The sequence below is a fragment of the Ixodes scapularis genome, unplaced genomic scaffold (assembly GCF_016920785.2).
Source record: "Ixodes scapularis isolate PalLabHiFi unplaced genomic scaffold, ASM1692078v2 PGA_scaffold7__128_contigs__length_106722199, whole genome shotgun sequence".
Classification (NCBI taxonomy): domain Eukaryota; kingdom Metazoa; phylum Arthropoda; class Arachnida; order Ixodida; family Ixodidae; genus Ixodes; species Ixodes scapularis.
Genome location: NW_024609882.1, coordinates 17804814 through 17830128, shown reverse-complemented (window position 1 = coordinate 17830128; position 25315 = coordinate 17804814). Strand labels below are relative to the sequence as shown.

The 25315-nt window shown below is 46.2% G+C and overlaps 1 protein-coding gene, 1 long non-coding RNA gene and 1 pseudogene across 3 annotated transcripts in view; 1 reads left to right on the top strand and 2 right to left on the bottom strand.

Annotated features, from left to right (window-relative positions):
- Positions 1-25315, bottom strand: part of LOC8050987 (DNA polymerase delta catalytic subunit) — a 42433-nt gene that overhangs the window by 12368 nt on the left and 4750 nt on the right. For both annotated transcript variants that reach the window (XM_040222493.2, XM_040222494.2), the window contains exons 5-11: positions 22310-22481; positions 21156-21367; positions 19625-19791; positions 17682-17927; positions 15791-15901; positions 14829-15020; positions 12985-13298 (exon numbers count right to left, since the gene is read on the bottom strand). In XM_040222493.2, the coding sequence (XP_040078427.1) occupies positions 12985-13298; positions 14829-15020; positions 15791-15901; positions 17682-17927; positions 19625-19791; positions 21156-21367; positions 22310-22481 (1414 nt within the window). The remainder of the gene's footprint in view (positions 1-12984; positions 13299-14828; positions 15021-15790; positions 15902-17681; positions 17928-19624; positions 19792-21155; positions 21368-22309; positions 22482-25315) is intronic.
- On the top strand, positions 1731-4280 carry LOC120850127. The gene is made up of 3 exons (XR_005718072.2): positions 1731-1807; positions 2196-2323; positions 4228-4280. It is a non-coding gene; the product is annotated as an uncharacterized LOC120850127 (long non-coding RNA).
- Positions 6487-8600, bottom strand: LOC115317934 (annotated as a pseudogene).

Here is a 25315-nt window from a genome sequence, read left to right as displayed (position 1 = left end):
AGCACACTGCAAGTGAGACGACTGGCGGTAGCCATTGTCTCATAGACAGAGGAGGGGAAAAGGGAGACGGTTGAGGGGGAAGGTGAGCGATGAGATGGGAAGGAGAATAGAGGCAGGAAGAAAGAGGTCAAGTATGAAGTTCGAAGTCTAAAAACACATGCTCACACAAGGAAGAGAGGAGACAAAAGGAAAAGGGGAATGAGGATGAGAGGCTGAGGGAGCATGAAGAGAAAGATGAAGAGAAGTGGGGCAGGGAGGAGCAAGATCAGAGGGAGGAGAGAGGAAAGAGGGGAGGAAGAGCACACAGAGGGAATATGAGACCAATGGGGGAGAAGGAGTGGAGGGGAATGAGGAGATGGGACGGGGTGGGGCCAGGTAAGACGTAAAACATCGCAGGTCATAGGCCTCGGTTGCACGGACACAAGATCACACCTCCCCGACCACTCAAAATGAAGAGCCATATGCAGCTGCCACCAAAAAGAAAAGGTCAAAGGCCATGAACATAGAATCACTCAAACGAGAGAGAAGGGGGAAGAGGGGAGGAAAGATGAGTAGGATGGGTAGCGGGAAGAGGAAGGTGGACAAGAGAGTAGAGGAAGAGGGGAGGGAGGAATAAGGAGACCGAGGAGATAGAAGGGGAGATGGCGAGGAGGAGCAGTCAAGGGTCCGAAGTCGAGATCAAAGGTCAAAGGCAACGAACATATAATCCTATGAAGGTGGGGAAGGGGGGGCCACAAACATTAAATCATGCGAGGAAATGAGGAGTGAAAGGTTAGAAAAAGGCAACATAGGAGAGATGGGACGGGAATGGGGTGAGATTAAAGAAAAGTGAGTGAGAGGGGAGGGAGGTAGGAAGGAGATCTAGCATCAAGGGCCACGGATACAAGGACGCACTCCGCCGACCACTCAAAATGAAGGGCCCCAAGGGGGGAGGCACTCACTTTATCAAGTGACGTGTTAGCGAATGTCCACGTTTCACCGAATGACACTTTAGCGAAAATTCGGACGCTGCGAAGCGGCGTTCTCGGGTGGGCCAAGTGGGTTCACATTTTTGTAATGAGCCGCCGCAGACTCGCCGCGCGGCGGATGGGTTAACGCGCGCCCCCGTTATTCGCTAAAACGTCGATTCGCTCAAATGCCGCTGTTCGCTAAAACGTCATTTGCTCATCTAATATGGACCCTAATTATAATGAAACGAGTATAATCGCACACACATTGTTAGCCCCCGTTCACTTCTCGCCAAAGAGCCGTCGACACGAGAACATAATTGAGCTTGAGGCTTCGAAGCTCGCTCTGCGTGGACCACTCTTTGCCTACATTTGTTATCTGGACACATCACAATGGCACAGCACAGTCGCATAGCCACGGTACTACCGTTTCGATGTTAACAGTTCACTATCGTTACCGATATTACGGTCGAGGTCATCCACTGATCACTGCAAGACGTTGCAAGATCGCCATCGTCCGCCATGATTGCACACTAGTACGGCATCACGGTTATGGCTGTACGGCTTAGACCAATTTCCAATTTCTCCAATCGATGTAATGTTTTATAGCTCTTAAAAAAAACTTATTTTAGTACTGTCAGATAGATTTTTCACAGTTTATTCCTACTTGAAACTTCATGTTTAGTCGTTTACTCGTTTACGCACACTGTTGACAAGCCAAGACGCCAAGAGTGCAAGTAGCTCAAGCCAAGCAAGGTCGAAGCCAGGTTGACCACGTGACCGTATGTCAACGGACCGTCAAGGCCTGTTTCATCGGTCCGCTCTGCCGATCTCTCGGCGTCGAGGAAACGTAAACAAAGGTATGTTTCATTTTCGTTGTTGTTACTACTTGTGCTGAACAATGGAGCGGGCGAAGCGTTCGCTATCAGAGCTATCCGATCGCCAAAAAAGACATAGAGTAGCCGAAAGTGTTCGCAAGGAACTTGAAAGTTGCGGTACGAGCAGTGAGGAGTCGGTGGACACTGAGGTGTTTAGTAGCAGTTCGTACCACATCTCCAAACTTCTGTAATGGACAGGGAATTTAAAACCTGGAAAAGCTGGGGAACTTAGAAGGAGGAATTTGCTAGACACCCTGGCTGATTTCATAGTTACCGATGTCTGCCAAGTTATGCTGAAGTAGGGCATGAAATTGTCGATATTTCACTGTGGTAGCTGACGTTGTGTTGTAATTATATACTTTTGAAACAGGAGCTGTGCGCACCTGCTTTAAACAGAAGGCAGAAAACAATGAGCCAGCCATCATCGTGCAGGAAGCCGACGCCAAATGGGCTGCTGCTGAATCGGTCAGGCATGCACCAGCTAGGACCAAGAAAATGGTAATATGATATTTCTAATTTTGCTTAAACTCCCGAAAAATACTTTTGCATCCTAAAACAAGCCCAGATTTCAAACAAAGGCATTAGTCCACTTTACATAAAGACATTTTTAAGTATTAAGAAATTTATTTAGCCAATGAAAGAACACCATGTTATGACATTGTCTGCAATGAGCTTGACATTGTAGAAAATATGATGCTCATTGACATTGCCCCTGGGTCCGGACAGTTCATCAAACGCCGTTTCATTGAACATGTTATGACATTGTCTGCAATGAGCTTGACATTGTAGAAAATATGATGCTCATTGACATTGCCCCTGGGTCCGGACAGTTCATCAAACGCCGTTTCATTGAACATTGTTTCATCGAAGCTGTTTCATTGAACGCAGTTTTATCGAACGCTGTTTCATTGAACGCCATTTCATCGAAGTTGTTTCATTGAACGTAGCTTATTTGAGCAGTAGAAATATTTTTCTTTTTAGTGCCGGGAGGATAGCAGTGTTTTAATATTTATTGTAACTTATAAACTTATATATATATAAAAGGAAGGAACCTTTTTTTGTCACCTTCTATTCTTTTTTTTTTAGTAAATGATGACTTCTGTTAAAGGGGCGGTGCAACGATTTCATGATTAAAAGAATTTGCATCTCGTCACTTTTACGTTGTTTATCGTGTCCCAGAGGATAGAGAAAACACTTCCTTCATTAAAAATGTCGTGATTCCGTTGCATAATCGCAAAGTAAAAGTCGAGCTTTTTCCCCCACCTGCAGCCCCAAGTGGCAGCCGAAGGAACTACGGCGGAAAGATTACGTGACCTGGCTCGGCTCTAAGCTGCAGCATAGCGCCCGCTAATGTACGCAGAGAGAGGGAGGGGAAGCGTCCTCCGAGATAGCACACGGGAAGCTACACGGCACTCCGAATGACGTCACTGGGAGTGCGACCAGGTGTGACCCTGAAGGCTGGGAATGAGTTGAGAGGTGCCCGAAATGCCACTATTTATCTTTTTTTTTACGCAACAACTAGGACACGCAGGCGAAATCGGTTTTCTGTTCATTACTTCAGAAGTGTCAGAGGGCAACTTCCAGAAATCTTTGACCGAAGTCCGAAAATCATTGCACCGCCCCTTTAATGAGGCCAATAAGACAGGGTAACACTAACGACACTTTTAAAAGCTGTGATCATCAGGTGCAGTGATGAATGCACATCCATTCAAAAGCGTATACGGTATATATCTTCATCCTTGAAGAGACCTATTCTGCTTCAAGACGAAGCCATCCTTGAGGCAGTGATCTGTCTCCGTGGCCCATGATACTGGGAAAAGAAAAGACGTGTCTCCTCTCTTTGTTAATTTATTATAATCGACAGAACCGTGGACCTGCCGGATATTCGACATACAGTAATATACTGCATGTCAAAGATCCGACAGGTCCACGGTTCTGTCGGTTACAAAAAATTGACGAAGAGGGCAGGCACGTCTTTTTTAAGAACATCTATGTTCTTAAAAAGAAAGCTATTCTCTTAGGATAAAATGAAAACAAAGTTAAATCTACAAATACAAAATAAAAAAGGCGCTGCGGAAAATAGCTGTTTCCCTCTTAAGAAAGTGCCTTTCACGCATGAATAAATAGAAGGTTGAAGTGGGAAAAAGTGAGTGGCCGACAACAGCCGCCTACCTTGCCAGAAAAGAATAAGTCGCGTATCCACTGTCTTCTGTGGGTAGGTCACACTTTGCGGTAAAAGTCTAAACTGGATGAAAAGAATGGCTTGTGCATGCAAAGAAACTGTGGTGAAACTGCTAGGACAGATGTAGGCATTTCTTTTTTTATCTTGATGACACTCTTTGCCCTGAAATAGGCACCTATTTTCTGAATGCAACCAACTTTTTTGTGTTATTTTTTTGCAGGAGCAGTGTGCCTCTTCTCACGAGTGACTGAGGGGCTGCCACAAGGGGAGAAGGCAAGCATGTTTCTGATTACAAGGATGGACAGTTGGGCTGGGCTAGTTGGTAAGAATTCATGTTGAGAAACGGTGCGAAAACCAGACAAAGGAAAAAGAACACACAGTACCTTGTCCTGTGTGTTTTCTTATCCGTGCATTTTGCGCTGTTTTTCAGCATGTTTCTGCCTTGATTTTTCTGTTAGTTTTAAATGTTAGTAGTTGATTACTTTGATCCCAGTTGGAAGCATGGAATGGTTAACCGTGCTAAATGCATAGAATTGAAAAAAAAAAAAAAAAAATTCATGCTTTCTTAATCATTTAAAATGCTTTTTTTCCTAATGATTTCTTTCTCTTTTTTTACAGCCATCCCATGAGTGGAGTCCCTGTTGTTTGAATTTTTTATGTCAATTTGTAATATGCATATGTTACCTTTAATTTCTATTCATGCATACATTTTAGCCCCAGCTAGTGGTTTCTTTTATTTAATTTATGTACACATTAGTGTGGTATTTTTAGAAGATTTAAAATTTATGTTCTTTTTCTAGTCATTTTTGGTTTATTGCCTCCGTTATTTATTTATATGTCCTAGCCCAAGATCGGGTGTAATTTGAGATATATTTAGAATTTTATTTTAGGCTACTTGCTTTATGTTACTAGGAGTTTTAATATTTTACATTTTTATTTTTATGCAGATCAGCCTTGTAATTTAGTGTGTTCTTTACAATTTTGTAGATCTAATAGCTTGTAAGAAACAGAAGAATTCTCTGGTACTTGTAATGTTGGTTTCGTTTTTGAAATAAATTTATTCCAATAACTTCTTGTTTTCTTCCGGAGTCCTGCTTCTAGGATTTCAAAATGCTGATTCATTAATGGCCTGTAATGCACATCCATTTACTCATATCAGGCACCAGCTCAAAAAATGACTTCATGACAACCATAAATGCAGTTTCCTGGCAGCGCTTGTCAATGTATTTTCGGATAACATTGTTCAGTAATGTCCAAGTAACAGATGCAGTAATATCTGGCCAGTGCCAGCATATTGTAAAAACGTTTACTGAAAGTTGACAATATAAAAGCACTGAGGAAAAACAGATGACCGCTCTTTCATTTAGTTACGACGCTCGTTTTTTGGAAGCAAAGACTCGCGCACAGGTCAAGATTAACTGCAAAAGGAAGGCTTGATCAAAGGAACTTTAGGGAGATAAGGGATGAGTCAGTAACACTCCACCTTCGGTATCTAGTTGATCTCGACCTGTATGCGACTCTTTGCTCCTCAAAAAATAAACGTTGTTGCGAAATAAAAGAGTGGTCGTGTGTGTATGTTCTTCACATTTTTATTCCTTCACTTTTAAGTAAGCCGTAATGTCAGTGCAACATTTTGGTGTAACATTACTGGATGGTAGAATTCGTGGCCATTAAGAACAACTAGCAACGTTAGCGACGACGTCCGAGTAACATCACTGATCTAGCATCCAGGTAACATAGAGAGCTATGTTACTGCAACATTTTGATGTGACGTTACTGGAAGGTAGAACTGGTGGCCATTAGCAACGTTTGTCAACGTTATCTAACAACGTTCCAGTAACGTTATTTGGGTAATGTCCAGGTAACGTATGCAGTTACGTTACTGTAACATTGTGGTGTAACGTTACTGGAGTGTAGAATCCGCGGTCGTTAGCAGCGTTCGGCAACGTTGCCTGACAACATTCCAGTAACGTTGTAGCCACATTTTGTGCTACTTGGGTGGTTACAAGAAACTGCTACGGCTAGTCATGTAACACATTTCATTTAAAAGGACAAATCACCCGAGCGCTAACGTGGCACATTTTCAAATCCCAAGCATCCCTTTCAAGAGTTGGAGAAATGCAAACACAGTGGTGGTCCAGCCATTTTAGGTTTTGGAGCAATTTTTGGAGCAAGAAAAACCCAATTTTGGAGCAATTCGTATCACATAAACTCTCCTTTTGGAGCAGGGAAAAGCTTGTTTTGGAGCACCTTGGTATCAGGAAAACTAAACATTTTGGAGCAGCATGAACATAGAGCAGTTCTGTGCCATGTCTTTATTATCATATATTACGGCTGCCCTTGTCAATCTTACCTCACCCCCCATATATATATATATATATATATATATATATATATATATATATATATATATATACATATATGTCTGTGTGTGTCACAAACATCTGAATTTCATATAGTAATTTACAAAGAAAAGAACTCACCATAAGAAAACCATTTTATTTATGACAGAACATTCTTGTAGCTAAAGCTTAACTATGTAACAAAATATCACAGATGAAAACTAAATTATTGCTTAATACTTCTTGCCTTTTGACTGTAGGCTATATATCACAGGTGAAAAAAAAATATTGACTCAATGCTTTTTGCATTTCTTTTTCAGTTCGTCCAGCTCGCAAAGAGTGCGTGACAAAGTGGCATTGGCTTCAGCTAACATAGTTTGGCCACCTTCTACTTTTTCCAAGCTTTGGCACTTCAGTCCTGCACCAATGGTCTCTTCCGCCCTCTTCAGCAACGCACGGCACGAGATCACCCTTTCCTCCAACTGCTTCTTTAAGCGCTTGTCATGCGAGTTGTCAGCATCAACTTGTGCGCTGTCAGGCTTTTTTCTCTTCATGTCGGCCTCTCTGCTTCCAATTCTTTCCTCATACCGGGCTCTTGCTCTTTTGACGCTTCGCAGAAGGTCTGGTGACAGGGGCACCTTTGTGGCATCTCCATCATACCTCTGCAGGTAGGTCTTCACTTGCCGCAATCCGTTGATGCTCGCAATGCAAAATGAGGCTCGGCCTTCAAGGAGATGCTTATTCTCACTGAAGCCTCGCTCACAGTCCGCGTTGCCGTGAGGTAGAGAGAGCAGCGCTTTTACTAGCCTTGACAACGGTGGGTACTTTTTCTGACCAGCTGCGCACTTTTGTTGAAATACTGTAGCCCAACGGGTGTCGATCCGTCCATCTTCCATCAACTGAAGGCTGTTAGCAGAGTCACATCTCAGCAGATGCCACTCATCGACCAGTGATGACACGTGGTCGCTCTCGAGCACTTGGGGCAGCTGGGAAGCAAGGTATCGCAAGGATCGGACTTCTGACTCCACGTCGCTGGGCTGCAATCCCAAGAGACTTGTGTGCTGAAGGACTTTATTGTCAAGAGGCAGCTTCTGCAGGAGGTCTTTCGAGCAAGCCAAGTAGAAGGCACGGGCCCCAAGAAGTAACCGCTTCTTTTCACCTGGATCCCATTTCAGCATTGCCTGCTCAGTGTGCATACCCACTTCTGGTTTGGTTTTCCACAGGGTAGAGTCCTGCACATCGAGTTTCTTCAGTTCCTCCGCACTCTTCTCCACATAGGCTGCACTCCACAAACAACGGCTGAGGATTCGCTGGACTAGAGACAGCAACTCCGCGCGGAGTATGCGTAGCAGGGGCTCTTGCTTCTGAAACAGTGTCTGAAACCGAGAAAAAAGCTCGGCACAGTTCTTCAAGAACAACACCTTGGCATAAAGGTCTTTCTTTGAAAATGCTGCAGCAAGCCTGCTGTGAAGATTCTGAGTGTCCACTCGCTACTTTGTCATGCTTGCCTTGTGAAAGTATGACTTCAGCGCTTCGAATTGTTCTAGGACACGACACAGTGAATCTTGAAGTGTGAGCCAGCGATTGGAGACATGACGCAGAAACACATGAGAAGCAATCCCTAGAGCCTCCTGACATTCTCCGAGGGCTTCAGCACGAACAGCGCTTTTGAAGTAGTAGTAGACGTTTCGGACGACCTCCTCAACATCCGAGCCAAACGCATCGAGACCTTTTGCAAAAGCATTGTGAACTTTGTGAAGGTTGCAGTTGTTGATCTCAACCAAACTTGATGGCACATCCTTTTGGAGCTTGTTCCTCACGCTTTTCATGACGTTAGGCCCGTCACTGAAAAAACAAACAAGCCCTCTCTTCGGTAGCTCAGTCAGCGCGTCTTCTACCCAGCCCACAATTACTTCCGCGGTGGCACGCCCGAGGTTGTACGATTGCACATGCTCAACGACAACCTGTTGCTGGCTGCTAGAAAAGTACCTAACAAGCACATCCAGTTGCTGCGTTCTTTGCTCTGGCTTTGGGGTTTCGTCGATCATCACGGAGAAGAAAACATTTGGGTGGCACAGCTCACTCACAACTCTGGACTTGAAGTAAGGGCCGAGTCCATCCGACACGATGCGTGATAACTTGGACCTGCTACAGCTATACTTCTTAGCAACCTCGCTGTCTGGGAACATACACTCGTACATTCCCGTAGCACTGTCTCCCCACGAGAAAGGGATACAGTGATGTGATTGGCCTAGGCTGTTTTGGAGCACCTTTTGGAGCAGCCAAAACAGTGTTTTGGAGCAGCAAAATTTGCTTTTGGAGCAGCCCAAACACTGTTTCGGAGCAGCAAAACTGGCTTTTGGAGCCCATATTCTTAGAAAAACAAAAATATTACGAATGCACTTTATGTTGTGTTCTGTTCTGATGTGACATGTTGTGACGGAACTCGCTGCCAGTGTTTTTACTGCTGAGACATCCCAGAAGTGTACAGTGCTGTAGACGTTGCCGAGGAATTCCGAAAAGAACGCTTGCCACCGTTTTACTGGTTCCCGACGAGCCAGATTTTTGTCAAAAGTAAGCACACGCAAAGCAATGAGTTGCAAGCGTCCCGGCTGGCGCCTCCGTCATGCAGTCATGTTCACATGCACGTGAGGACAACTTCAGCAGGCTTGCAGTGGCACGTGCTTCATTGCGCGAGCGGAGACAACGGCTGTTCAATCGAAACCGAAACAATGCCACTCCCCTCCATCGCCAACTGGTTCCCAAAATAGTGTGCAAAATAAAACTGTCCAGCATAAAAAAAAAAAAAACAAAAAAAAAACCAGCAGTCAAGCGGCTTGGGCTTGCCAGGCGATGTACAAGCTAAACACACAGAAAACAAGAACCTGAGCGCCTCGGTCCATGACATTGCAAGCCAGGGTCAAAAAGTTCTTGGAGCGCTTTGTGCAACGACCAAACTCGAGACAAACAAGCGCGATGTGCGGGTTCAACGTGAACACATTGCTTTCTTTGCTTTAGCTCACTTCTCTTCACCAACTTTCTTTCGCGGCACATTTTTACGTACCGGGCTCCCTCTCGAAAGAAAGTCCACCAAGAGAAACCTGAGTAATCAATATTTCGACAAGCAGTCTTTAAACTAAAGATTTTTTTTTTGTAGTAGAGTACAATTTAAAGGAGGCCAGGAACGTCGATGAACAAGTTTAGAAGGCGCCATATCTGCAGCGACGTGGGGACGGCAACACCCGACGTCGCGCGACCATGGTGACTGTGGTCGCGCAGGCGTTTCAGCTCCCAAAGTAACTCTCGCCGCCCAAAAACAGTTTTTTTTTCACAGCATGACGGCATGGCTGGCACCCAGCACACTAGCGTCGGGGTGTCCGCACACGCCTGCGTCTATCGTTGAAAAAAAAATTTAAGAAGACGCGAGACAAGATTTTTGAGACGACGAGGACGAGGGCACGAGCAACGTTGGGCACGAGGGCTGAAATGCGAGAAGGCGGCAAGGAGGGTAGGACGGCGGGAAAAAGCATGCAAGACCAGATGGACGATTGATGCAGGTATACTTTGTGTCGGGCGGCCGCTTATGCCACCTACGGTAGCTGATGCATGCGCCATTATGGTTTTCAGTTTAGTTTCGGTTTTGAAAGGCGACCGAAATTGCTCCTTTGGCGCAGGCTTGGCGCAGATTACCTACATTTTGGCAAAATGTAGCAGGGTGTAGCAGGGTTAGCCCCTTGGCGCAGCTTGGCGCAATTGGCGCAGCAATCACATCACTGGGGATAGACTTTGAAACAACGGACATAGCGAAAATTGATTCCGCTTTCCACACTTGGTCTTGGAGTGATGTGCCAGAAGCACCTTGTGAGAAATCCAATGCGGCTTGCACCAATTTGGGGGCCTGAAGGTTTCCACCTTCATCTCTGTGCCTTGCAGCAGCTTCAACATGTTTCTTCAATGCTCCGTGACGTTTGATGGCAGCTACTCCATGTTGTGCACAGGAAATTGATGAATTGCAGAAGACGCAAAATTCATCAGTTTTGTGAGTCCCCTTTTTGCACCAGAGACTAATTAAATCATTATTTGAGTCCACCTCACTGAGTACTGAGTCTTTAAACTTGGTGCTTCGCTTTAGAAAAAAAGGACAAAATTACAATTTTAAACAAACCAAGAAAATACGCCGAAACTTTTTTGCCATGATCTACAAACTTTAAAGTTACCGCGGTGAATATGTATTCACACAATTGTAAGTCAACCTGTTTTTCGTTATCGTGATAAATATAGTCAAGCCGTCCGAGAATCCGAAACTATAGCGATTTATTAAACATTAGAGGTGTGCGAATATCAAAATCTTTCGAAGCGAATCGAATCGAATAATAAAGGTTACGAATCGAATCGAATATTTTCGAATACGAATAGTAGTTCCAAATAAGGATATATTTGAAAACAAATATTTTCTATTTGTTGAAAAAAAAATTCCAGTAGTGTTCTTTTATTAAGCATTCTTGTTTAATTCACATCAAACGTTTATGAAAAGGTTACTTTTATTGCAATAAGAAAAATGTCCCACATGTGACTGTTAAAAAAACAGATGAAGAAAGATTAGTCAGTAAAATACCATTCCTTGAGTGAGGTTAGAGAACGTAAATGAAAGTGGAAAAGTGAAGGCGGGTCGGCAAGTTACAACGCAGTCGGAGATCGCATCGCGAACGAAAGGAGGCACTTGAGCGTAAACGCAAGTACACAAGCGGTGGCGGGTCCGCAAGCCGCAATACGAAGTCGATGATTGCGTCTCTACTTTGTGCGATCTCTTTTTACGCTCGTGAACGGAACCACGCGAACGGAAACCGAAGTACACAAGCGGAGGCGGGTCGACAGGCCACAGCTGAGTTTCAGATTGCGCGATCGCGCTGTGCAACCGCACTACCGCTGCTACCGCACTGACTATGCTCTATCTCTTTCCGTGTGCAATAGTTCTGTCCGTGGAGGGCGCCACAAAGATGCAATAAATTAAGAATATGTTGTTTGTTTGTTTTTTTGGCGGGGGGAGGAAGTCTCACTTTTATCATTGAAAACGGGTAGAAATAAATAACAAAAGGAATACTGGCAAACTGATAAACCCGAAAATCAAGCGGAAAATAACACAAGCCAGATATCACCGATAGCCGAGGTGAGCCATAAATCCATATCCCAATCCATAGCACCTTGGCTACTGTAGTCACTGCACGACCAACGTGAGTCACTGTAGGTACGAAATCACGAATATATGGTTGTGCTACATCAAAAATGAATGTGGACAGGAACGTATACAAGACGTCTCGGGCGGACGCCCGAAACGTCGTGCGGTCCGTCGCGACGATGCATGTGCCGTTGCAAACCGTAGTCCTTCATCCTATCTATCGCAGCGTTTGCACCACGACCACTTGGGCAACTCTGCATTCCGGACATCACGGCAAGCAAAGGACAGATCGCCCTACCGCGTGCAAATAACTTTCCAATCCTTCCTACAAAAAGAAAAAAAAAAAAGATACTTAGGTTGGTTGTGTAGGTTTGCCAAGCTCGAAACCATACTGCGCAGTCCTAAAACAAAACGGAGAACTCGACCGCAAGCTGACACTAATCAATGAGTTCCGCGTTATTCGTAGTTTTCGAAGTATTCGAAGAACTCGAATAGTTCGAACAGCGAAAGGGCGAAGCGAATCGAATCGAATAGCAAGCATTATTCGCGAAGTATTCGAAGTTTCGAATATTCGCACACCCCTATTAAACATGTTTGTAAGCTCTATTCTGAGTTCGCACGCAGTGCGACAGTATGACAACCAAAGGGTGACCAATCGTTTACGGCATTTGACATGAAAAGGAACACGCAACAATTCGCAACAAGGAAATCAAGCAACGACCACGCAATCGAAAAGAGTACCACGTTCGGTAATGATGCCGCTGGTCTGCCGGTGAACGAGCGTCCGAGCAAACTTCTACTATGGGGTCTGTAACTTAAAACACGCATGCAGAAAAAAAAAAGTACTCACGTTGGCTCATCTTCAAGAGGACTTAGTAGTGGCGATGCAGAAATTAACAGCCACAACGCCGCATATCAAAATGGTCGCAACAAAACAATAATGCGCAATAATGCCACTGGGCCGGAAACCTGAATTGGATTGTGATGGCTATGGTAACGGCTCTACCCTTTATATCGGGCGGCAGCTTGCGCCACCTAGCCTAGAAAATAAAACTCCCACCGGGTTGCCAGCCGAAAACGCCATTCTTCCAAAAAAGGATTCGTTCACGGACCGACTAGCCCTTTTTGGCGCAGTTTGGCGCGGTTTGGCGCAGTTTGGCGCAATTTGTGTCTTTAGGCGCAGCAAGGCGCAGGTAAAGGAGAATTTATCAAAATGGCGCAATTGGCGCAGCTGGACCACCCCTGCAAACAGGCAAGAATCGCTAAGGGTTCGGTCTCGTGCATGCACTCCACAAACTGCACAACGCATGCCTTAGAACTTCAGTCTAGCCGAGATCGAATGCGGCTAAAATAAATCCGAGCGTCTGCGATCCAAGAATTCAGCTAGAGCGCAGTGAGGGCTCTACTCTCCCAAGACAGGCCGTACCGGAAATCGGAGCGAGACTCAAGTACGGCTCACTTCTTGCGGGCCGCCAGGAGGTCCTCGAGGATCTCGGGCAGCAGTCCCTTCCGCACGGAGGCCTTGACGAAGTGGTCTCCGGACGGTGTCCGGATGAACTCGTCCGCCCTGAGGGCCTCCCGCTGCTTGGAGTCCAGCACCGTGGTGTAGCACAGGTTGTGTGCCATCATGATGGACGGGTACAAGGAGGAGAAGTCCAGCGTCGCTATGGGCACGCTGTAGAAGCCTTTGGCCGGCTCGATGACCGTGGCGCCCGTGAAGTCCTCTCCCGCTTCGGAGTGGACGGTCGGCATCACCAGGTCTTGCTCCGCCGCCTGCCGGGACAACAACGTTTTAGTGTACAGCTGCATTTCGTAGCTCCAAGTTCATTGGAACAGCGAAACCCTTCACGCTAAACAAACCTCAAATTAAAAATGAAGAAGCTTACAATCATTGTAAATTTTTGTAAGGGCCCAAAATGAATGAAGAGATAAATGGCGAAAAACATGAGGTGGGGATGAGACAGCAAAACTTCATAAAAAATCAACGACAAACACAAGGGGCACCCGCTACAAACCACGTGAGACGGCAAATGATACCACAGATTGCAGACGCCACAAATTCGCGCTTTGCAACGCGATTAACATGCGGGAACTCGCTACGAACACGCACGTCTTGGCAACCGATATTGCGCGCGCAGATCGTGGACAAAAACGCAGGATCCCGCTGCAAACCCAACTGCCACACATACTGGTATATCGAATAGTTTCTCCAAGACTTTCACTACTGCACCGTGCTTGAAAGAAACCCCAGCTGAAGTCGTAAAGGCAGTTCCCAACTTCCACTTGTCCATAGCTAAGCTAATTTGATTTGAGCCATATTTATGGAGTGTGGCCTCAAAAAGTCTACTGCCTACATTGGTGTGGCAAGTGAATGATGTGTTTGGCATAAAATTAAACCTATAGAGATGTCCAGCAATACCTAAGTAAGATTTGTGAATCTTCTTGCGACATGCAAATATCCTTTCTTAATATTAAATATTGAATTTGAGAAAAGAAAAAAAAAGCCAATAATGAATGATGAACGCAGGTTGTCAGGACATCTCTGCCCAACATATACTCTTGCACAATAGTCAAATTTTAATATAGAAAAATTTTACTGTAGTATGAATACCATGTTTAAAAGGTTTCAGTTTACCTTTTTATTTTAAATACACCAAATGCTAGCGTGCACCACCACCCCACTTTAAGAGTGCACTTTTTTCCTGAGCGCACGGCTGCAATATTTGTACTTTTCCAAGCATTGATTGCAATGGGCTAGTCCTGTTAAGCATGCTTCTTACCGAGCACTGGTACAGAGCGGAGAAGCGATGCCCGCAGAGGCTAGCTTCGCGAGTGTCACTTCTCCGCACTGCACCGGTGTTCGGTAGGAAGCGAGCTCAACGGGGCTAACCTGCCGCAGTCCACAATTAAAAAAATACGAACGACGGTGTTTATCTAGATGCGAATATTGAATGGTGCAGAATTCAATGCCACTATTCGAAATTCAGAAATTTGAATATTCGCACAACGCCAACAACTTACACTGTGGAGGACTTTGGGGGACGGAAATGTCATGCTATTGAAACATCACAGTAACCACAGTGCTTTGAGGGTGTCGGGACTACCTGCACGAGAATGTCACTTCATTCCGTGCCTCTATCACACAAGAATGGGTCCAAATGAGAGGCGAGACACATTCGTACCAGACGCGCTGCAACCAAAACAAACCAAATCGAAGCCATGAAATGGTGGTGACCCTTCCATGCACCGGTTAGGTAACTGCCGAAATGAAGAAGTCTACAGCCAACGGTGGCAAAGGCCTACCTTTCGCAGGAGCTGTGAGACAACCTTGATCTGCTGACCCCTGCTGAGCAGGTAGGTGAGGGGCACCCCAGTCACGCGGGCCATCTCCATGTAGTTGATGACGCTCATGAGCTTGTCCAGAAGCCGCAGGGGCAGCATGGCGTCCTTCAGACAGTACACAGCCAGCCTACGCCTGGTCTGGTCCGTGCCATTCTGGACGCGGATGGAAATCACGGATCACTCGTACTGGGTTGTAGATTTATTTGTGCCCTGCTTACTCAGCAGCAAGTTAAGACAGTTCTTCGAAGCTGCTGTGCAGCAATACTGGGTTAGAATGTTTTCCCCTTTAGTTGAGCTCACTGGCGCTTAGTGGGATTCAAGTATACATGCAGGCAATGCCACTGACTAAAATACTTCCTTGTCACGGTTTAATTTCAAGAATAAACCTGACTTTTTTTTTTTTTTTTTCAAACTTTTCTTTGCAAACCTTGATGGCGCAGTGACGGGAGTCACAGTGTCGTTGTAGTCACGGAGATTACTGCATTGTGGCGACAGTCAAACGAGGCTCATGGATTGTGCATGAACACTGTGTGAGCATATGAGCACCCAATTTGGATTCGTGACAATCAATTTCTTAACGAACATTCGAATAGAGGCTCGTGTCCAATCACTAAAATGACGGCAGTAGCCAAGCACTAACAATGTCTGGAACCCGGCCTATGCCCCGTGCGCTTTGCCGACCCTAGTGTGTGGCTACGACAAACACTGGTGGCGTATAATCGGTCCCAGATCGTTTGGCCTCATGTTCCGGCCGGAGGTTGAGGGTTTCAACGCTGCTCATTTTTCTCTCCAGTTTTTTCTGAAACTGCTACCGCGAGAAGGTGAGAACAAATGCATGTTTCGTTGGCTAAGCACTTCGAGGATCTACTGAAGGTACACAAATCGCTACACAGCCTCTTTAACGCTGCACGGACGCAGGTTACCTGGAGATCGGTGATGATGCTGTGCTGCACGTCCTCCTTCTGCTCTTGCAGGAAGTGGTAGCTGACAGCATTCAGCGTGTACGACCGTAGCTTGTAGTCACGCAGCAGGACCTGGGAATAAAACGCAGCACGTTACGGGGCAACGCTGCCAAAAACGGAAACCACTTGAGTTTAACGGCGTCCCAATTCAAACACAATCACAAATTTGTGCGAATATCCATGCGAACGGTCGGTAAATCAAACCTTGAGGATAACATTCGCCACTTGACGGTAGAATGCGACTTCCAATTGCGCAGCATAATTTAAATTTCCGTTTCACTGCTTGATCATGAGGATGCTTTGCACGATAGCCCTCCGAGTAATGCCTTCCGGGGCCTTTAGACACCCCGAAACAAAAATGCGTAGCAAATTGCTGGGCAATTGTGTTGAGCGTGAAATGTGTGGCGTCTATGCTCTCGGCGCTCTTCGTCGGTTAGTTTGGCGACTGGTCCAACGCGTGGCATGTACACTTGATAGCAATTCCTGGAATGGAGATACGTGCCGGCAGGTGCCCCCCAGGGCTTTCCCAACAAAAGGCACTTTAGCTTACGGCGATGTGACGTGACATGCTGGAAGGACACTCACTTAATAATCTAAATGGTATGGGTTTCGTTATCGCCCGGCAGAAACACTTTTTTACTGCAATGGCCTTTTTGCAATCAGTGTCGAGCCTTGCCGGCTGCGCTTTTATGCGGGCTTCACGAAATGCCGACCACCCGGTCAAAGAATGTTTCACATTAACAAATCATTTATTGTGGAACACAGTTTCTTGCTTGCCACTATATTCTTCGGTCTTCCGAAGTGCAGTGATGCTAAATCATGCGCACAAAGTTTCTTAAAGGACAGTTCACACGTGCATCTCAGCACTGAGACAACGGAAAGCCAGCACTGCATCGCGCCACTGTGAGCACCAACTCAGTGCTGCGATAGCAATGCATTGTGCATGTAATGAAGAAAAGGTGGGATCACATGCATTGGAACGCAGGCGCCAAGTTTGCACTGTGGTGTATGTATGAACAGGGCTTAACCCATTGCATAATAATTGTTTTTTTTTCCATAAAGCATTGCAGAACTTTATTTAAAATCAGCCACTTTGACAAAAACTAAGGAAAGCATTCATTTGCCATACAGATGTTGTTTGGTGCCCTTGCTATTAATCCCAGGCCATCTGATATGCCCACTGAGTAGTTCTTCACCGTGTACTACTGTTGTAAACATTCAGAAAGATGGAGAGCAGCAAATAACACCTAGAGGCAAACTAAATTTTACCGATAATATTTATTAAAATTGCCGATTTTAAAGGAAGTTTCGGAGTCCTTGGAGAGGTGGTGCGACTCGTGAACGAAAGTGGTAGAGCACTTATAAGTTATAACTTTAAAAAAATGAAAGCCGTTTACAAATCCCTGTAACGCCGAATTGGAGCGCAGCTCTTGAGGAGGAGTAGGGAAGGGTACTGAGGGGGGTCACGTCACCTGCGGGTAGTCACGTGACCCCCCCCCCCCCCCCCCCCCCCCCCCCGGTTACGCCGCCGCCGCTCAGGCTGGAAACATGCCCCTAAGAGCTGCGCTCTAAAAAGTTTCTGCATATCTTTGTTGGGTAAAACGGACCTACATATTGAGGCCATACAGCCTTTCTCTCTCAAAGACAGAGCAATGGTTGTAGAACTGCCATCTGCCGCAAAAGGCACAAAAGAAGTTCAGACCCTGAAGCACGAGCCAGTCTCGTGGTCGGGCTTTTCAGTACGCAGAACAACGCGAGCCATGCTCGTGGTTAGTAGCCAGACGGTTAACTGGGCAGGTGCTCGTCGAAACGTCTACACCCCGAGCAATCGCCGAAGCAGCGGCCGGCGTACCTGCAACAGGTCGAACTGGACGCGTCCCTCCATGGTGACCACTTTGTTCTCACGCCGCCCCATCTGTTTGGACTGCATCACGGAATCTTTGAGGATGGTGCGGGAATCCCTGATCCTTCCCAAGTAGGGGAAGTGGGTCACGTTCAAGTGCTTGGCCCGGTTGATCAGGTACGGGAAGTCGAAGTTCTGGATGTTGTAGCCCGTGATCACGTCCGGGTCCACGTCCCGCACAAAGTCGGCCCATTTCTGTGACGTCGTGACAGAGAAAAATACTGCAGACGAGCTCGAAATCGGTTTTGTCTAATTTATAGACATGAGTGATGTTGGGGCAAAGTGAATCCCGGTTATTTCACTCAGGGACGGCGCCAAGGGGAGGCGAGGCGGGTGCCTCCCCTAAAATTTCTTCTGCCACCCCAAGATGAAGCAGCTTTGTATGCAAATAATTGGCTACGACGTCGGCTTCAAGACCCAGTGTAACGAGTGTCCTGCCTTTGGAGCCGTTCAGAGCGTATTTTATAAATTTTTTTTCTACCAACTTCCATCCACGGGAAGTCGTACCGCGGGCGAGTAAGCTATCAAGCGCTTTAGAAAAAGCAGCTCGCCTTTGTGACGCCTGCTGGCTTTTCTCTCCGTATTCCGCTCTGCGGTGCTTATCTTCAGCGGATACCAGAAACATGAACGAAGGTGAGCTTAGTTAAAGTCAAGGTCATGGGGAATTCCGGACTGTCTCAGAAAGGGAAGCAAAACCTAGCTGTGAGCCTGAGCACAGGTGGCAGAGGTCCCTGCTGTGATAACCCCCCCCCCCCCCTTTCCTCCTCGTGTCTCCGCATTTCCCTTTTCAATGAGCACACCGCATAAGCTATCTTCAATAAGCTCGTGGGTGACAGCACCTCAAAGCAACCCCCCCTCCCCCAATTTGGTTCGCCTCCCCGCCGCCCCCCTATTATGAAAATCCTGGCGCCGTCCCTGATTTCACTGGGCACGAATTATTTCTGACACGATGTTACGAGCAACCACTCGCCATAGATAGTGCATAAGTTTGATCTCATAACTACTGCACAGGCTTCGGCTTAATAAAATATATAAAGAAGCCTTCCAGTGGTACTTGACAGACGGAGCCAATGTGCTCTCATGGTAAGCAGTCGCAGGCAAGCAATGTGTGAACCAGCCTTAAATGTGGACTACACTGTGCACTCAGAACAAAGCAAACAGCTCCTTATCGCAGCATCATTGTCCAAAAAATTTTTTAATGCGAATTTAAACGAAAAGCGGTAATTAAATTGGGTAAAAAGGAAGACTGTTCTCTGGACACTTTCCATATTTCGTGCTTCAGCACTATAAGAGATATATGCCGTTAGTTGTTGTAGACTAAATATCTTCGAAAGTATGAGTCTAATGAAGAAACATAAATACTAAGTTCAGGGAAAAAAAACTGCACATACTACAGGCTTGGTCACAAGCTACTCAGAAAGTGCGAGATAATGCAAAAGGGGCTGCTGGGCGAGTTGGGTAAACGTAGCAAGGACACAAATAGTGTTATGGATAAAGACACATGGAAGAAGGGAAGAGGAAAATCGCTAACTAGCAACTAACACTTTAATGCACCACAAAAAGACATCTCGCATCCTTCTTGTTGTTTTCTTGTGCATTAGAATGTACGTTGCTAATTAGCGGTTACAACACTCATTTCTTCTGCACAACCTCGCCCGTAGTTCTATTCGTGTTCTTGAGATTATGCAAACACTCGCAACATAAAATAGAACAAAAGGTTGCCACGTCGTGTGCCTGGGGTGCCCCTCAGTCTCGAAGCGGTTTCAGAGTTACAAAAAGCTTGCATTAGAGAGTGCGCCTGGAGCCACAAAATATGTGCGTTTGCTGGAAGCAATCTCGCTAATTCGATGAGCATAGAAGGCGTGTGCGAATGAACATCGGCGGAGGCCCACCTGAAGCAGCTCCCCCTCCCGCTTGAAGCAGAGCACCTCGCAGCCGGCAATGGGGGTGCACGTGTTGAGGGTGAACACGTTGCGGATGAAGGGGTCCCGCTCCCCCTGGCGGACCACCATGTTGGCGATCTGGATCACGCTGTCCTTCTCGGGCACCGGAAAGATCCCTGCGGTCAAAACACAGTGACGCGGAGGTTCTTTTTGGTCTCGAAGAACTCCTCTCTCGATCGACAGCCTCCCATCACCTCTCGTCATCGTGGCATCAAAGCATTTTAGAAGCCTACGAAGCTTGTAAACCTAACATGCACATGCTCGGGAGTCTCGGACTCGTAGTTGTGCATGAACGGGTGGTTCAGGTCTGAAGAAATAGTGCTTAAACTGGAAGACTTCTTCGCTTAGGGCAGGGACGTTTGAAGAAATTCAAAAGCTTGGGGAATGAAGTTTGAGAATTCATACAATGGCGGTCCTTTTTTAATTTTTTTTTTTACAATTTCATTCGGTGAACAGGTAGAATCAGATTTTGGATGCACTCATTTACGAGTATTGGATTTCTAGGGAGGCCTCAGAAAAACTTAATCAATCTCACGACGGAGTAGAGGTTAGGTACCACGGAGCTCCAAAATCTTACGAGTGGCAAGTGTTGCTTTGCGTGAATGTCGCGTCACCCAGCGGTGTGAAAAGAATCTGACCGAGTAAAGCTTAGGACATGGCTTCGGAGCACTGTTATGCATTCTTTAAATGCATAATTTTGCATGACAAAAATAGTAGTCGTTTGAAATATCTTTATTTCTTTAACCAGATTAGTTTCTTTGAGAAACAGGGCGAGTGATTTCTGCCAAGTTCCTTTAACCAGGTTTGATTTCTAAACATAAGTGTATTAAGCGCGAAACACATGTACGACGAAACCGTCCAATCCGACGTGCGAATTGCCGGAATGACCTTCGGGGGCGAGGGTTTTCGTAGCACCGTAGAGCGCTGAAAACCCTCGCCTCCGACCGTCGTATTGCCTGATCGGACGTCGGATCGGACGGTTTCGTCGTACATGTGTTTTGTGCTTTTGTGTAACAAAACTAAAAATAACAAAAAGAAAAAAAAAATTTTTTTTTTTAGTGCATATTATTGCGAAAAATTTTATTTTTGAGGGTTTAATATTTTGCGAATTTTGTAAATTACGCATTTCAGAAACATTTCTTATGTCCAAAATTTTGCAATTTGAAATGATATGCCAAGTGTGCGTTACTGTGGGGTGGTGTATTAATGAGACCAATTTTTCGCAATCAATTTTGAGTCTCGACATTTGCAAATAGGTCGTTTACAGTGTACTCAAACAAATAAAAAATATAACTTGGCCTTTTCTGGCAAATCTCACCCCACACAAACAACCCTCCTAAGGCGTGCGAAAAGTGGAATTTTTTCGGCAGAGCTCCACGCAGAATGTTTTTTTGCGAGCATTTGAAAAGTATGCTTTTTAGGGTTTTGACACTCTGCCACCACCCACGTCGAAAATGAAGTAAAAGAAAGCACGTAGTACCTTTGCGACCAGCGCACTCAATGTCAAAGCTGAGTATCCGCAGCGGTGCCACACGCGCCCATTTGCCTTCGGGGGCGTGGGCCACGAGAGAGTCCCAGGCGACGTCGACCTCGAGTTGCACACGTGACACCTTGGTGGACTCGCGGACCCGGTAGGTTCCCTTGGGAAGCTCAATCCAACTGCAGCCCACCACCGACGCGTCCACCATGAATCTGCAAGGGATGAGTGTGCCGACAACGCTGAGAAAGATGGTGACGACGGAGATCCACCGCTTTCGGGAGAACTAGCGCCCCCTGGCGGAGACTTGCTTTGAGGATTCCTCGGTGGGAAACTCGAAGAAATGAAGGGTGCCGTTAGGAAAAGGTGAAGCTTCTTTTCGCAAACTTGGGAGAGGAAGACGAGCCATGACGGGCACAAAAGCGGTGGTTCGGAAGCTTGATCCAAGTCACCGTAGCTCAATGCAGCAGACAGGATTCAGCTTCGTTGCTTAAAAAAACGTTCCTGCTCGCTCGTATCATGCAACTTCATGCTGAGAAACTCCAAAACCGGGAATTCTGAAAAGGGTGGACTGAGCACAGTGCGCAACATTATCAACATGAATGCAAAATATGTGCACATATTATTCGGGCCAATGAGTGTTGAGCAACGAATTTTACTATTTCAAGCTCGTGGTATCGAACATCAATATGCTTCAAACTCCTCTATTGACATCAGAATTACAAGCGTACCTCAAGTTTGCTTCACTGTATCCGTATCTTCTTTACGTCCGTCTGTACCACAAAGAGGTTTTATGCACGGCTAGAGCATGACGTTATTGCCCCACGTCGCTTGTCATTCCAACTTGTTCTTGCCGAGAAAAAAAAGTTTGGCGGCATGAAAGCAGCAAGGACACAACAAAGGATGCAAGGCATGTGTTGTACCGAAGTATGCAATTGTGGCCACAGACTGTTATTCTCCAACAACCAACAAATTAAGAGGGGGCACCCTCCGACTTTGAGAACTCTTCTCAACGGTACGGCTGGCCTAAAACACACATCTTGTGACATCGCAGAAGTTCCTTATCCGAAGCCAAAGCAGCTGCGCTTGTTCTAGCATACAATGCGGGTCACAATACCGAAAACAAACCACAACATGGCACCAGGAATCCTCCTGACCTGATTTCGAAGTCGACGTTGGTCTCGAAGACTCTGTAGCAGGGCGCGCCATAAGGAGGGACCGACACCGTTCCGGTCTCGAGCAGCCGCTTGGCCGGGGCAATCAGACGCGGAAGGACCATTGTTATCTTGAGAAAGGGCGTCTTGCCCTTGCTGTTATAGCCGTAGATGCCTGCAGTTGCAGAGGACAGAATTTAAACCTCAGCTCACTGCTGTATCTCTCTCATAATGTGAGGACTCCCAACGGGCTTCCCCTGATTGTCAGCATGTCTGCCTTTCCACTACAACTTGACAAGAGATTGAGTTAACTGGCACTCTGAAGGGTTTGAGGAAACGAAACGTAATTGCTGAACATACTGACAATTTTCTAAGATAGGCTGGTAGGAAGACTGAAAGAAAGAAAGAAAAGTCTCAAACACGACTCAACATTCATTATATTTGGACACATTTGTGCTCAACACATGAGACAGTCCTTGAGCAATTTAAGTTGTGCCAGACCCCTCTACTGTCACTTTCGCCTTTCTTCCAGCCCACCCTTAGGATTAGATGTTGCCATGCTCAACGATTACAAGCTTGACTGTAGTATATACCGTATTTACACGATTGTACGTCGACCCATTTTTAAATTCTTCAAAATCTGAACTGGGGGTGGTCGACTTATAAGCGAAACCAAAGCATTCCACTGCCGACAAAGACGAAACAACCACAAAATAAAGAACATCTCGGCTTGTTACAAGTTCAGCTGACTGTACCTGTAGCATATTGCTATTCTGTGCACTCATTTTACAAGTTCTATATATTTTTTTAATTTGCAGTGATCACAATTCGCAGTGATTAACTGCAGTGGTCGCGATTCGCAAATCAACACAAATGCACGGCGGTGAACGGCGTGCAATACACCGCACCGCGGGAAGGCGTGCTGTGCGCCTGAGTTCTGGGGGTGGCACCACATGATTTAAGGGTCACGCCAGGCCGAAATTTGGATGCGTCGGGATGTTTTCTGTAGTTAGATGTCGAGCTTGCAAAGTACAGTATGTTGCGGAAGTGTGCGATTAAAGTGCGAAATACATGTACGACAAAACCGTCCGATCCGACGTGCGGACTGCCGGAATGACCTTGGGGGGTGAGGGTTTTCGTAGCATCGGAGAGCGTTGACAACCCTCGCCTCCGACTGTCGTATTGCGCGGTCAGACGTCGGATCGGACGGTTTCGTCGTACATGTGTTTCGCGCTTAATTCGTCCTCATGACACAAGACACAATCACCGAGTAAGCGCGGGAGATACGGTCGACGCGGTCGTTTGCGAAGTGCGAGATGTCGTTGGGCAACACAGACAATCTATTTTAGGAACGTAGCAGCGATAATGACGGGGAAAAGTTTCAGCTGTCTCGCCTCCAGCATGAGCTTTCTAACTAGGATAGTGCTTCAGCATCTCCAGCGCCTCGCATGTACCTGTGCAGCTAAAGCATGCCAGAAGGCGTCGAGCGCGCGCTGAAGGCCAGGCATTCAAAAGAGGCACCCTGCCATTTCCTTATGTACAATGTGCCCATAAAGTATAATTTGTTTTCTCTCGTTTTGCTGACATGCAATGTGGGGAGGGTTGACTTATAATCGAGTCGACTTACAGTCATGTAAATATGGTAGTTTCATTTTCTGAGATTGTTCTTCTGATCGGGGAAAGAGTAGTAAAATTGTTCCCAAAAATTTGTTTCGAAATGCTTGCTAAGTGACTCAAAGTCACTGATTTTCCTTCCTGTATCAACAAAGACTGATTAATGTTTCTAGCATTGACGACAGTTGTTTTGTAGGGATGGGCGAATATTCGGTTATTACGAATAGCCAATCAAATTCCGTTCTATTCGGCATTCGCTTCGAATCGAATTTAAGTATTCGACAATATCGAATTATTCGAAAATATAGAATTAGTCGACCTTTCTAAATACAGCCATGCTCGACTATATCGAACCAGTTTACATTGAGTTATTCCTTATATCGAACAATTTTTGTGCACAGTAATATTACAGTGACATTATATAGCAAAAACTATGGTTGCATCGAACAAAACTAGCAGCCGCTACCGATATATTGAACTGCCAAGAGCGCCGTTTTGCTCTGCAAGCTAGCCGCCTCGGTGGCTCCGAGGCGAGAGCGCCGGCCTACGAATCCCCAGGTGGCGGGTTCAAATCCCGACTGAGGTGCCCGCAATATGACGGAGGCTTATTGCGGAGAAGGCGCCGTGTAACCGAGCTTTCAGTTGCACGTCAAAAGATCCCCAGGTGGTCCAAATTAATCCCCAGTCCTCCGCTGGGGCGTGCCAGATGCCCGTCGTTGGTTTGGCACGTAAAACCCCCAAATTTGACTTTGCTCTGCAAGCTGGCTTTCCCCAACGCGCGCGGACGCATAGGGGGAAAGCCAGCTTGCAGAGCACGCTGGCTTTTTCTTTTTTCCCGGCGGCCGCGTCGACTGCTTGTAAGAAAATATATCTTTTGCGGACAGAGGGTGCTACGTGCTCCCTCTCCCCCCTCCGTCGGCAAAAGAGAATATTATTTTTTCTTTCATATTGATGCAACCGCACAGAGAGAGAGAGAGAGAGAGAGAGAGAGAGAGAGAGAGAGAGAGAGAGAGAGAGAGAGAGAGAGAGAGAGAGAGAAAAAAAAAAAAAGCCAGCTTGTTTTGCTAGTTGGCTTCCCCCAACGCCGCCACTTGTTTTAGGGGAAAGCCAACTTGCAGAGCAAAACGGCGCTCTGCAGGAGAAGGTGCTCCCATTGGACGTGCTCCGTGCTCTCGGCATTGTTCGGCGCTAATGCGCGAATATCGAAGGCAGCGGCCTCAGCATTTTGGAGTCCGTCGATCGCGCAGGAAAATATCGTTATCGCGGATGCAATGAAGAGAAAGCAGCAGAAAATGCAAGACAACTTCATTGTGTAGTATTTCAGCAGAAAGTGAATTTTTGAGAGTCAAATTTATTAAAAGTTTTATATTGAAGTACCCCCTATATCGACCTGGT